The sequence below is a fragment of the Manis pentadactyla genome, chromosome 4 (genome assembly GCF_030020395.1).
Source record: "Manis pentadactyla isolate mManPen7 chromosome 4, mManPen7.hap1, whole genome shotgun sequence".
NCBI classification, from domain to species: domain Eukaryota; kingdom Metazoa; phylum Chordata; class Mammalia; order Pholidota; family Manidae; genus Manis; species Manis pentadactyla.
In genome coordinates, this window is record NC_080022.1 from 58117268 (window position 1) to 58132129 (window position 14862).

Sequence of the window (14862 nt, forward strand, 5' to 3'; positions counted from 1 at the left end):
GAATCCAGTTTGGTAAAGAAGTTAAACTGTCACTATTTGCAGATGACATGATATTGTACATAAAAAACCCTAAAGACTCCACCCCAAAACTACTAGAACTGATACTGGAATACAGCAAAGTTGCAGGATACAAAATTAACACACAGAAATCTGTAGCTTTCCTATACAATAACAATGAATCAATAGAAAGAGAAATCAGGAAAACAATTCCATTCACAATTGCATCAAAAAGAATAAAATACCTAGGAATAAATCTAACCAAAGAAGTGAATGACCTGTACTTTGAAAACTACAAGTCACTCTTAAGAGAAATTAAAGGGGACACTAACAAATGGGAACTCATCACATGCTCGTGGCTAGGAAGAATTAATATCGTCAAAATGGCCATCCTGCCAAAAGCAATATACAGATTTGATGCAATCCCTATCAAATTACCAGCAACATTCTTCAATGAACTGAACAAATAATTCAAAAATTCATTTGGAAACACCAAAGACCCCGAATAGCCAAAGCAATCCTGAGATCTCACTCCCCAGTTTCAAGCTCTACTATGAAGCCATAGTAATCAAGACAATTTGGTTCTGGCACAAAAACAGAGCCACAGACCAGTGGAACAGACTGTCTGCAGACATTAACCCAAACATATATGGTCAATTAATATTTGATAAAGGAGCCATGGACATACAATGGCGAAATGACAGTCTCTTCAACAGATGGTGCTGGCAAAACTGGACAGCTACATGTAGGAGAATGAAACTGGACCATTGTCTAACCCCATATACAAAAGTAAATTCAAAATGGAATGGATCAAAGACCTGAATGTAAGCCATAAAACCATTAAACTCGTGGAAAAAAATATAGGCAAAAACCTCTTAGACATAAACATGAGTGACCTCTTCTTGAACATTTCTCCTCGGGCAAGGAAAACAACAGCAAAAATGAACAAGTGGGACTATATTAAGCTGAAAGCTTCTGTACAGCAAAAGACACCATCAAAAGAACAAAAAGGAACCCTACAGTATGGGAGAATATATTTGTAAATGACAGATCCAATAAAGGCTTGACGTCCAATATATATAAAGAGCTCACACGCCTCAACAAACAAAAATCAAATAATCCAATTAAAAAATGGGCAGATGAACTGAACAGACAGTTCTCCAAAAAAGAAATACAGATGGCCAACAGACACATGAAAAGATGCTCCACATCACTAATTATCAGAGAAATGCAAATTAAAACTACAATGAGGTATCACCTCACACCAGTAAGAATGGCTGCCATCCAAAAGACAAACAACAACAAATGTTGGCGAGGCTGTGGAGAAAGGGGAACCCTCCTACATTGCTGATGGGAATGTAAACTAGTTCAACCATTGTGGAAAGCAGTATGGAGTTTCAGCAAAATGCTCAAAATAGACTTACCATTTGACCCAGGAATTGCACTCCTAGGAATTTACCCTAAGAATGCAACACTCCAGTTTGAGAAAGACAGATGCACCCCTATGTTTATCGCAGCACTATTTACAATAGCCAAGAATTGGAAACAACCTAAATGTCCATCGGTAGATGAATGGATAAAGAAGATGTGGTACATATACACAATGGAATACTACTCAGCCATAAGAAGAGGGCAAATCCTACCATTTGCAGCAACATGGATGGAGCTGGAGGGTATTATGCTCAGTGAAATAAGCCAAGTGGAGAAAGAGAAATACCAAATGATTTCACTCATCTGTGGAGTATAAGAACAAAGGAAAAACTGAAGGAACAAAACAGCAGCAGAATCACAGAACCCAAGAATGGACTAACAGGTACCAAAGGGAAAGGGACTGGGGAGGATGGGTGGGTAGGAAGGGATAAGGAGGGGAGGAAGAAGGGGGGTATTAAGATCAGCATGCATGGGGTGGGTGGGAGAAAGGGGAGGGCTATACAACACAGAGAAGACAAGTAGTGATTCTACAACATTTAGCTATGCTGATGGACAGTGACTGTAAAGGGGTTTATAGTGGGAACCTGGTATAGGGGAGAGCCTAGTAAACATAATATTCTTCAGGTAAGTGTAGATTAAAGATAACAAAAACAAAAAACAAAAAAAAACTACCCAAGAACAAAACAGCCTGGACAGGTGGATTCACTGGTGAATTTTATCAGACATGTAGAGAAGACATAATACCCATTCTTCTTAAAGTTTTTGAAAAATGTAAGAGGAGGGAATACTTCCAAACTCATTCTATGATGCCAGCATCACCCTAATACCAAAACCAGGCAAAGACCCCACAAAAAAAGAAAAGTACAGACCAATATCCCTGATGAACATAAATGCAAAAAATAATCAACAAAATATTAGCAAACCGAATTCAAAAATACATCAAGAGGATCGTATACCATGATCAAGTGGGATTCATCTCAGGGATGCAAGGATGGTACAACATTCAAAAATCCATCAACATCATCCATCAATCAACAAAAAGAAGTACAAAAACCACATGATCATCTCCATAGATGCTGAAAAGCATTCGACAAATTTCAACATCCATTCATGATAAAATCTCTCAACAAATGAGTATAGAGGGCAAGTACCTCAACATAATAAAGGCCATATATTACAAACCCACAGCCAACATCATACTTAATAGTGAGAACCTGAAAGTTTTCCTGTAAGATCGGGAACAAGACAAGGATGCCCACTCTCCCCGCTTTTATTCAACATAGTACTGGAGGTCCTAGCTATGGCAATCAGACAAGACAAAGAAATACAAGGAATCCAGATTCATAAGGAAGAAGTCAAACTGTCACTACTTGCAGATGACATGATATTGTACATAAAAAACCCTAAAGACTCCACTCCAAAACTACTAGAACTAATATCTGAATTCAGCAAAGTTGCAGGGTACAATATTAATACACAGCAATCTGTTGCATTCCTATACCCTAACGATGAACTAGCAGAGAGAGAAATCAGGAAAACAATTCTTTTCACAATTGCATCAAAAAGAATAAAATACATTGGAATAAACCTAACCAAGGAAGTGAAAGACCTATACCCTGAAAACTACAAAACACTCTTAAGAGAAATTAAAGAGTACACTAACAAATGGAAACTCATCCCATGCTCTTGGCTAGGAAGAATTAATATAGTCAAAATGGCCATCCTGCCCAAAGCAATCTACAGATTCAATGCAATCCCTATCAAACTACCAACAGCATTCTTCAACAAACTGGAACAAATAGCTCTAAAATTCATATGGAACCAAAAAAGACCCCAAATAGCCAAAGCAATCCTGAGAAGGAAGAGGAAAAAAAAATAGGCAAAAATCCCTTGGACATAAACGTGAGCAACTTCTTCATGAACTTATCTCCCCAGGCAAGGGAAATACAAGCAAATGGAACTATATCAAGCTTAAAAGATTCTGTACAGCAAAGGACACCATCAATAGAACAAAAAGGCATCCTACAGTATGGGAGAATATATTCATAAATAACAGATCCGATAAAGGGTTCGCATCCAAAATATATAAAGAACTCACGCACCTCAACAAACAAAAAGTAAATAATCCAATTAAAAAATGTGCAGAGGATCTGAGCAGACACTTCTCCAAAGAAGAAATTCAGGTGGCAAACAGGCACATGAAAAGTTGCTCCACATCGCTCATCATCAGAGAAATGCAAATTAAAAACACAATTAGATATCATCTCACACCAGTTAGGATGGCCACCATCCAAAAGACAAACAGCAACAAATGTTGGCGAGGTTGTGGAGAAAGGTGAACCCTCCTACACTGCTGGTGGGAATGTAAATTATTTCAACCATTGTTTAAAGCAGTATGGAGGTTCCCCAAAAAACTAAAAATAGAAATAACATTTGACCCAGGAATTCCACTCCTAGGAATTTACCCTAAGAATGCAGGAGCCCAGTTTGAAAAAGATGTATGCACTCCTATGTTTTGCAGCACTATTTACAATAGCCAAGAAATGGAAGCAACCTAAGTGTCCATCAGTAGGTGAATGGATAAAGAAGATGTGGTACATATACACAATGGAATATTATTCAGCCATAAGAAGAAAACAAATCCTACCATTTGCAACAACATGGATGGAGCAAGAGGGTATTATGCTCAGTGAAATAAGCCAAGCAGAGAAAGACAAATACCAAATGATTTCACTCTTCTGTGGAGTATAAGAACATAGAAAGACTGAAGGAACAAAACGGCAATAGAATCACAGAAGCCAAGAATGGACTAACAGTTACCAAAGGGAAAGGGACTGGGGAGGATGGGTCGGAAGGGTGTGATAAATGAGAAAAGGGGGCATTATAATTAGCACACATAATATAGGGGGGCGCACAGGGAAGGCAGTACAACACAGAAAACACAAGTAGTGATTCTATAGCATCTTACTATGCTGATGGACAGTGACTATAATGGGGTATGTGGTGGCGACTTGATAATGAGGGGAGTCTAGTAACCATAATGTTCCTCATGTAATTGTACATTAATGATACCAAAATAAAAAATATATATTATCTGCCAAAATGTGTTCTATTTTATTTTTGTAATCTAAAAAGCTTTACCTTTAGCTGGATGGTTTAACAAAAGGATGCTTAAGTACCCCTTTAAAACCTGAGATATGGTGCCCCTAAGAACTAAAAGGAGTCATAAATACCATCATACTAGTATGAGCATTCAGAAGACTTGACTAAGTGTTTAAGAAACCTCTTTCACAAGGATTTAACAATATGGGTAACTGTTGTACATTTGAAACCAATATAAAATTGTATATCAATGATTCTTCAATAATGAAAAAAAAGAAACCTCTTTTACTAGCAATATGCCCATGCTCTAAAAAACTGAATAACATTATTTCATATAAAGATTAAGAGTTATAAGGTTGAAATTTAATTAGAAACTTGATAGGAGTCAAAATAAAAAGGAAAGAGGGAGACACCTTAGGTGAATACCTAAGGGCCCAATACATTTGGGAGATTGTAGGTAAAACTAATTCAAATAGTGAAATATTACCAAAACACTAAGACTTCAGGGAATTCAAGTAGTATTTGTTCTAAAGTAGCCTCAAGTACATCTTGAAGCTCATAGACATTAGTAACAATAGTGAGTCCCAGACTGCAAACTTTAACAAGTATTTAAGTGTGAAATGCTTTGCTTATCACAAATGTTACACAAGCAGCAGAAGCTGTGAACACCTTTGATCTTCTTCACAGGATTTCCTCAACCCCAGTGCTGCCACAGGATAGACAATGTGATAGATTTTTAATGCACATCCACTTCAGAAATGCTAAGAAGTTCATCTTCGAGTCAGTGAAGTACGGCGTATTGTAATACTTTTCCCACTGTGCAATTAGTGGTAATAGTAATAACTAACACATACTAAATCCTATGATGTGCCAGTCATCATGCTTTATTTATGTGACACCATTAATATTTTAAGACCCTGTAAATTTGGTACCATTACCACATGTTCATTATAGATGAGGAAACTTAAATTAGAGAGGGGTTAATTAATTTTCCTATGTCACAGAGATAGGATTTGAAAGAATCTGGATTTCACCCGGATCTGTCTGACTACAAAGCTCAAGCTGTTAATCACTAAGCTAAACTATTTGCTTTACAAGTTCATTTATAGTCCTGAGAGAAAGCATTGCCATGTTCCAGTAAACACAGCACCTGATATTTAGTAGATATTCAGTAATCAGTTGAATGAATACAATTAAACAGTGAATATATTTTTAGAAAACATGAAATTTAGATGACTTAGACTCAATGGTATCTTGGAAAGATCTTTATTTTTAGGAAAGTGATATCTGCCACTGTTCAATATTGATGTGACCCTGCTCATAAGGAATTTATGTAATTCTTTAAAATCTGTAACCATGATACATAATGTTTGGACATGGATGTTTGGATAATATAGTGATACTTGACTTTACCACAGGAATATTGTTTTATAGAGAAATACTAAGAAACAATTTTTAAATTTATTTTTACAGACTTGTCAAATTGCGGATCTTGGAATTAAGAGAAAATCACTTGAAAACTCTACCAAAGTAAGTGATTGTATATTTTCTAAGTTTTTAATTATGATTTGTTGCTAGTAGAAAAAAACGACTGTTTTCATTTTGTCTATGCTATGCCACTTTGAGTTAATTATTTTACATTTTTTTCCCTAGAGGCTGAAAAGTATAGTAAACTTTAAGAGACTCATATTAAGTAAGAATGTATACTGCATATAAAACCATGTAATTACAAGTGAAAGTGGAGAGAACCCATTTAAAGTTTTTCTCATAGCTGAACACATATACCAGGACATTACTGCATTGAAACTTATAAAACTGACATTTGTATAGCTCAGAAATTAACAACAGCTTCAACAGGTTCAACTTAATCAGATGCTTAATTCTTCAAGTTATATTTATGAATGCTGATGATTTTGTTTTTAAATCAAGAACATGCAAAAATATTTCATAAAAATGATGAAAATTTTTCTAGAGATCCTGCAGTGGTTAGGCAGAAAATTTGTATTTATATATTATCTCATACCATTCCTTTCTTCCAGTCTGTCTATTTAAAATTTGGTTATGATAAAAACACAGAATATTTTTATGTAAATACCAATACCCAAAATTTTCTAAAATGTTTGGTTTAATAAAATGTTTTGTTTCACCCTGCCTTTCCCAATGCATGTCTAAAATAGAGTCTTGTACAGAAAAAAAAATATTTTTGAAAGTCAAAAGTTATTTAAAATGGTAAGGTTTTCTTTACTTGAAAATGACTCAAATGACTTGTACATGTTACAGTTAAAATGTTGAAAATACTACACTGCTACTATTACCTTCCTGAAGAAATGCAGAAAAATATTGAGTTCAGTGATTAATTTTTCCAAATATCTGCAGGACTCTGGGACCTTTCCTCTGCTGAACCAAAACAATTTATTTTTTTTACTTTTTAAATCCTTATCCTACAGAAAACTTCATTGAATTTCTTGATTGTTTTTTTAACCAGTGTATCATTAAAATACCTTCAAGTGCATTTCACATATGGCATTATTTGTGAAAATTCTTTCAATGCAATATAAAACTTTCAATAATGATATGGATTCCATTTAAATATACACATAGAAATAAAATATCTATTTTTTCACCTATAAGTGAAGACAAGGAGAGAACAGGAGAAGGAGGAAATATCTCCCTATCTGGACACTCTGCACTAATAAGTAGGCCTAAGTTTCTCTAAGCCAAGACCTTATGCATAAATCTAATGGAAGGGACCTTTTCCAGGTTGGAGGCAGAAACAGAGATGGGAATATGGTTGAGAATGTTCCTTGTTCAGCACTGATTCCTGTAAATGCAGCTAGTGCCACCAGTTCCATCCCCAGTGCCTTAAATGTCTGCATTTAAGGAAGAGTGGAACATGGCTAAGTAGATACTGAACCATGGTGATAGAGCCCTGTCCCCTTGATATAAATATATATACACTTGGGTCAAGAAGAAAACTGAGTGTGTAGAAGAAAATCCTTTACCCGCTGCTCTCAAATAATGGTTTTGATGTGAAATATAAAATAAATCTGATACAGGTTGCCAAGTTTTTAAATATATATTCTTTCATACTACTAAATCAAAGCCTGACTAAAATTTGATAATATGGACTATATGAAATAGCTGTGTGAACAGTTCAGAGTAATGGGTAAGAACACTCACAATCAGCACATGGGTATTCTGTAGGCTTTGAGACTGTGGCCTAGCATCAAACAGAATTAAAAGAAGTAAAATAATATGAATTTAATTATGTTTGACATAAAAAAACATTATAAAGATGTGTAGAAAGGACACTGAGTCTCCTTGGTAGATTTTTATGCCTGTATAACTTGTACAGCTGTTAACAGTTTTTGCATTTAAAAAACATTTTCAAGGTTATATTCAATCTGGTGTGTTCATTTCTTAGCTTATAGGCAAAATTTAAAGAACCAAGGACATGCATAAAATAAGGAGAAGTGAATCTTAGTTTGGTGTCTATAAAATGAGAATTGGGAAAAGTTCTATCCTGAATAAAAATAAACTTGTTTTCACTGGGTATTGTACATAGTACCTTCTGAATCACCAGTCTAGTCCCATGACTAAGGAATGTCTAAAAGTTTCCTACTACCCTATATTTTGCACTTCAAATGAAAATAAAGGGAGAAATTTAGTTTTTAGGAAAGTCAATTTTAGTTTTATAATAATTACTGCAAGAAGAGAGCTCATGATATCTTCAGGGGTACAAATAGAATGCCAAGTCTTTTGAGGGTGCTAGTGACTCTCTTTTCTTTTCATCTTCTGTCTTAATGTCTGTATGCCTGGCAGTCTCTGCAAAATGTAAAAATGTATAAGAATTATGATATAATGTGCATTAAAATGTGTATCCTTTAAATGGATGGAGACACTTTTATGTGCGAATTCTAGGACAGATTCTTTCAGTTATTTAAATAGAAGTTAGTATTATAATTTTAAGGCTAAGTATTATAATTAGTATAATTTTTCTTACACTATTTATTTATAATCGTATCTATAGATATATCAATGACTGAGGAAATTTAATTCCTCAGGTACACACTTGCTTAAAATTCACTGAAACGGTCTTGATGATGTGTAATAACTGGACATTCAACATCTGAAAAAACTAGGTAACAAAAGCAAAACAGCTTTTAGATTCCATGGTATGATTTTTCCTCATAGCAGAATTAGTCTCTTAATTATATTTTTGAGGGGGAGTCAGGCAATGACTTTGCTCCCATTTTGGAGCTTCTGCCCTAGGTTCTATTCTATTTGTCTAGATTTCTCTCACACAGATCTTTGTCTGTCTAGATCTTCCTTATGATCCAAAACTTTCTTCAGATGCTGCTTCCTCAGAGGCTTTCCCTGATTCCATCATATAAGATTGTCCCCTCTTTGCCTTTATACTGTTTCCCAATTCCACTTGATTTTTCCCACAGCCCTTATGGTTCTCTGAATTACTTTGATGCTTTATTGAAGTGGAGATGATCTCAGGAGAACGTAAGTTCCATTAAGGAGAGGTTTTTTCCTGTTTTGTCACCAGAGCCTAAAACAGTGCCTGGCTCACCATAAGCACTTGATAAATAAACAAGAATGTTGATATATTGATTCACAATGAGAAAGACCTGTCATGTGACCTGGACATTTTGCATCTCTTGATTATTTTTCCTCATAGAAAAGTATATGGGATACCAAATGCTATAATCAGCTGCGTCTTTGGTGAGCACTACACATGCAGAGAGGGATAAGGGATTGGGGATTGCCAATGACTGATAGCTGAGCCTTGAATTTAAATCTACACACACACACACACACACACACACACACCTTCCCATGGTGATTTCAAGTTACACATAATAGCTAAGGCGTGACAAAGGAAGAAAATAATTTCAAGTTAGGAAATTAATAACAACTAAAGGAAATCTAAAAGTAGTATAACATTCCTTTGCTTCTGTCATTAAAATGTGGTACATTTAGTCAAGAAACATAGTATGTGTCAAGATAAAAATGAAAGGATAAGAATAATTGCTTTAAATGAAATTTAGGATCCATTTCCAGAGGTTAATGTAGCAGCGTATAAATGGTTAGTAATAATGGTAGGTTTTTATCTTTAAGTGAAAAGTTTTCCATATTGGGAAAGAATTTTTCTAATACCTTGACGTTCAAATATTGTCTATCCATTAATAATATTAATAATTTGGTTCAACCTGAGATAAAACATGATTTTATGTAAATGCATCTGTGATTATTATGAAAATAGGAAGTCTTATGAAAAAGAAGAAACACAGATTAAGCTAATATTAATGTTTATATTTGCCCCGCCTCCTGGGGGTACAAGGCTTGAAGCGTGATTCCTTAATCTAATGTCATAATGCACTAAGAGAGGAATATTTCAAAAGTGTTGCAGTAGAATTGCAGAAGCAATATCAAAAAACAGAGTAAACCCTGGAGACCAAGTTCCAAAAGGGAAAAATGAAAAACTTGGGTAAAGAACTCGAAGAGTTGCTGGAGGAAGGGATTCAGAGTGAGTGGAGAGGTGATAAGTCTGAAGTAGTGACAACCTCTTTCTGATCATGGACCCCTCTGAGAAAGCTGAAAAAAGCTATTGAATCTAGAAAACTATTAATTCTAAAATTCCTTTTGTATCTATTGCCAATGTATTTATGGCCCATTGTGAGTTTTCACATTTTTCTTTTTACCTCTAAGTAGATTTGACTTTTTAAGTAAAATAAGCTACGTCAAAATAACTAGTATACTATGAGACAACACCAAAAATGGCCCTGTAGATTTTAAATGATCAAATTTGCCAAATGGACAGTTTTAGTCATATGACTGACTGTTTCTAGTATATTCACTCAAAAGAGTGAATATTTTATTGAGCATATTTTCTTTTGGGTTGTTGACAGGATTATATTTCACTATCATCCATGCAATTTTCTACTCTCCTTAGGGAAAGAAAATTAAGGAATTATTTAAAGGAAAATTTTCCCAAGTACAAGCATGAATGTTACTCTGAGACTACTAAATCATGTATTGAAAACTAGCAAATGGTGAGCCTATTATTCACATGATTGTATTACTCAGGAATCATTGTTTTTATTAAATGACTTCCCCCTAAAAACAAAGGCTCAGAAACTACAGTATTCCCCCTCTGTGAATGCCTAAGGACCTGCACAAAACACACATAAACTATTCAAAGAATGCACTGAAAATTATACTTATCTGGACATGCACTGAGAAAAAAAAGATTCCCTTGCATTACATATATAAATTAAAACAAGAGCTACATTAAACAGTATTAACGAGAGACATTAGATTTTAAAAAGTCAGGAAAAGACTGACAGACTATTTCAAATTGAAGGAGACTAAAGAGTTAGTTATAAATAACTAAAAGCAGTGGTTCTGAATTGATTCTTCTGCTATGAAAAACATTATTGGGACAACTGGCAAAACTTGCTTGGATATTGAAGACTAGATGGTAGCAATGTATCAATGCCAAATTCCTAACTTAGAAGATTGTATTTTGGTTTGGTAGGAGAATGCTCTTGTGTGTAGAAAATGCAACACTGAAGTATTTGGGAATCATGGGGCACCAGGTTTGCAATTTACCCTTGAGTAGTTCAGAAAAGTTTTTTATATGGTTCTTTGAAACTTTCTGGAATTGTATGGTTCCAACATAAAAATTTATTTCAAAATGTTATTTCGAAACAAACATTCTATTTGAATTATTAAAAACTACATCTAGAAAATTATCAACTTTAAAATACTTGCCAATATAGAAGGCAAGGGGAATATTTGCACATATGTACTAAACTGTTTAGTTATTTTTTAAAATGAGAATTTGAGTGATAAAGGTTCTACATGTGTGAATAATGTGTGTAATGTGGATTTACTTTTGTCCTACCTGAGTGGCAGTAAGTACTCTATATTCATAATTATCACTCAATTTTTTATTCATTTGCAAACTTTTAGTCTGCATGTTAGTTCATTTATTCTTTTTTAGATAAGATTGCTCTGCAGGCAGACTTACAAAAAGTATAATGTACTTGTCATGTTTTCTTTCTTAAACCTTCCCTTCCTTTGTTATTTACCTTACTACCACTTATCATTGTGAGCATAATAAAGAAATATTCACTAAATAATATGTGTTCTGAATGGAAGTTGTGACTAAGTCATTTTCTATTCTCATTTCTGGCATTATGTACTAGTTATTTCAATGAAATACTTCAACAGGTTCCTTAGTGCTGTTGTAACAAAAAATTTCATTGTCAGACACAACTTTCAGGATAGCTTTTTGATGTTTTTGTTAACTCTGTTTTTGTGACTATAATACAAAATTGGAGACAATGTGTATTTATAACCATATTACCTTTTGCTTTTACCAATGTATATCAATTTGCAAGTCCTTGTATTTTGTTAAACCCAGGGTACCATCCCATTCTGGGTTATTCTTTACCAAAAGTGACAATAGGGCCAGCTAGTTAACCAAAGATAATCACATTAGTGCCCTCCGGTTTTAGAGAATTGCACTTAGAAATAGGTATTTTCCTTACTTCAGGTCTTATTGATCTTATATTTTAAATTTAAATGAAATAAGTGATAATTATGATATTCTATATTTAAAAGCATTCTATAAATTATAATGCACTATAACAATGTAATTATTAGAGTCCTTTCTAAAACACCAAACATATGCTTTCCAAAGATTCACAAAAGAAAAGACTGAATTCTCTGTCTTGTGAATGAATTATCTTTCCTTTTGGCCTTATACTTTCAGTATATAAAAATTAAGATTCAGAATATTGTGGTTAGCTAGAGTTGTGCTAGGTCCAGAGGGCACAAAAGTCAAAGAAAAAAAAAAACGTGGGATCAAATTGCTCTTTTCAGAGTACTCCAATCAGTAGTCACGCTGATCCCTGATTATTAAATTTACCAAAAGATGAAAACTGCCTGATAAATAGTGAGGTTGAAAGTGCTGTGCTGTGGCTTCAGTTTCCCAAGATCTGAAGGCTGAGTCTCCCAGGAAACCGTTAGCCTATATGTGGTTCTGTTTCACCTGAGAAGAGCCTTCATGTACCTGAGTAGATACTTTGCAGTCAGACAAACCTGTATTCATATGCAGGCCCTTGCTGCTTGTGTATGAATTATTTAACTTCTCTGCTTTCAGTGTCATTCTTTCTAAAGAATCACATCAATGATTGTCATGCTTAGTAAAGTACATAAAAACTTTACTATCTAATTATCAATTCTTAAATATTGCTTTTTCTTTTTTAAAATTTTTAGTTTCTTTGGGTAATTGAACTCAGATATTAAAAGACATGATAAAAAGTAAACAAAAGCAAGCACCAAGAGGAACCTATCCACCATTTGTGACTTCATGTGCTTTTCTAAATCCATTCCCTGCAGATTTACAAATTCAAACAATTTAGTATGGATGACTGCTCTTCCTTTTATGGATTAATGTGGTATCTTTACTAAATATATGTTCTGAACATTATACTAGTATTGATCTTGTTCTCAGAGAGTAGGGCCAGAAAAATATAAAAAGGCACAAAGAACCTAGTTAACAGATCTACTCCTGGGGCCTATCTCTGTGGTGGCAAATTGCAAATATTTACCTGAATTCCAATTCCTTACTCCAATAGCCAGATCTCCAATGGAATATTCACCACATATCAAAACTTAAGTCATCTTCATAGCATTCCTCCACCCACCACTCCACAGCTAAACCAGACCAAATAAAACAAAACAGAAATCCCAGGCTTCTAACATTCACTTCCTTAGTGATGGTACCATCCACATAACCACAGAAATTCGAAATCTCAGTCCTGTTTTCCTCTCCTACTACTCTCAAATCCACTGGCCATCAATTTATGTCACATTCAAGCACTTTTCCTCTCTTTCTGTCATTGCCCTACTTGAGGTCCATAATATTACTTGCCTTACTCTGCAGTATTCCCTCCTTCCTCTTATCTCCCACTGAAATCCATCCCCTATGGATGGATTGTCAGAGCTTTCTCACTAAAATACGCCCTGACACATGTCAACTTAAAAGCTCACAATGACTGCTCATGGCTTGCAGAAGACAAACACGTCAAGACCCTTCATAGTTTGGCGTGGACATTTCCAGTATCATTACCTCCCAGTATCCCACTGGGTCTTTCTGATACATCCAATATACTATGCACCTTAGTATCTCCAAGCATCTTTCTTAGATCCTTCCCTTTTCTGCCTGAAAAAGTCCAAAATCATCCTTTAAGTCTCCCATCGGTTTCACCCATAGATTCTGCATTCAGAACGGTAGCTTAGAAAATCTGCTACAGTTTTTTCAAGGCAAAGTTTTCACAGGAATTTTGATCTAATTATAGTTTGACTCAGAAATCTAATAAGCTTCATCTGGTGAGAGATTTTTTTCCCTGTCATCTTGAATATGTTATTTGAAGCTCTAACTCCATAGCCCAGCTGTCAAGTAAGCAACACTGACAGTATGCTTTTCCTTTCCAAGTACACATTTCGTAATGACACAGCCTCAGTGATAGTGGTCACTCAAGGAGTATTGGCGAATTGATTTTCACTAGGGGGGCTTATGGTATTTTGGTAAGTGAAAACAGAAAAGCAAAAAAACTGATCTTCAGGAAATTTGTTTTATTCCAGCATTTGCAAAGACTTTCCTGCTACCCATGTTTTGAGTTTTACTTTTAAAAAGGACTCTTAATGGGTACACACCAAACTAATCCATTATTGATAGTTGGCTCAGTAAGACGCACTGAAACAGATGAAACGTATCCAACTCTCTGTGGATTTTCAGCTTTCTTTTTTGTCTACAGGGTCCTCTCTACTGAAGTCAGGGTTAATTCAGGTCTTTCAATATGCAAAATACATCCTAAAAAAGCTTAATGTTCTGTGGAACAGACACAAGGGGAATATTTCTAAGTTCCTATAGTTTTCCACAGTTTCTGTGACATTTAAGATCAGTTGCCTGTACAATATTAAAAATAAAAATTCAAGTAAGATATTAACTTTGTGACACTAATTTCCTTTGATGTATATTTTATATTTCCTTTCAGTAATATGAGATTTTAGTCTGTTCTTTCATGAGTTTTAAAAATTGTGATTTCTTCTTTGCCAAATTGCTTATTCTATTGTTTAGTTTTACATAATTTATACTCAAAAGGATCCCAAAACTTGACCTAACTAGATTGCATTTCTATTTATTTTTTTACATTTAAATTTTATTTGCTATATTAACTTCTGTTAACATTTAATACATAATAACAATCTTTTCTAGTTATAAGTAAATGCCCTATCATTTTGTAAGAC

General features: G+C 34.5%; 1 protein-coding gene across 5 annotated transcripts in view; it reads left to right on the forward strand.

The window, feature by feature from the left end:
* LRRC7 (leucine rich repeat containing 7) overlaps positions 1 to 14862 on the forward strand; it is a 496164-nt gene that overhangs the window by 268119 nt on the left and 213183 nt on the right. For all 5 annotated transcript variants that reach the window (XM_036890160.2, XM_057500317.1, XM_036890162.2 and 2 more), the window contains exon 7: positions 6004 to 6060. In XM_036890160.2, coding sequence (XP_036746055.1) covers positions 6004 to 6060 — 57 coding nt within the window. The remainder of the gene's footprint in view (positions 1 to 6003; positions 6061 to 14862) is intronic.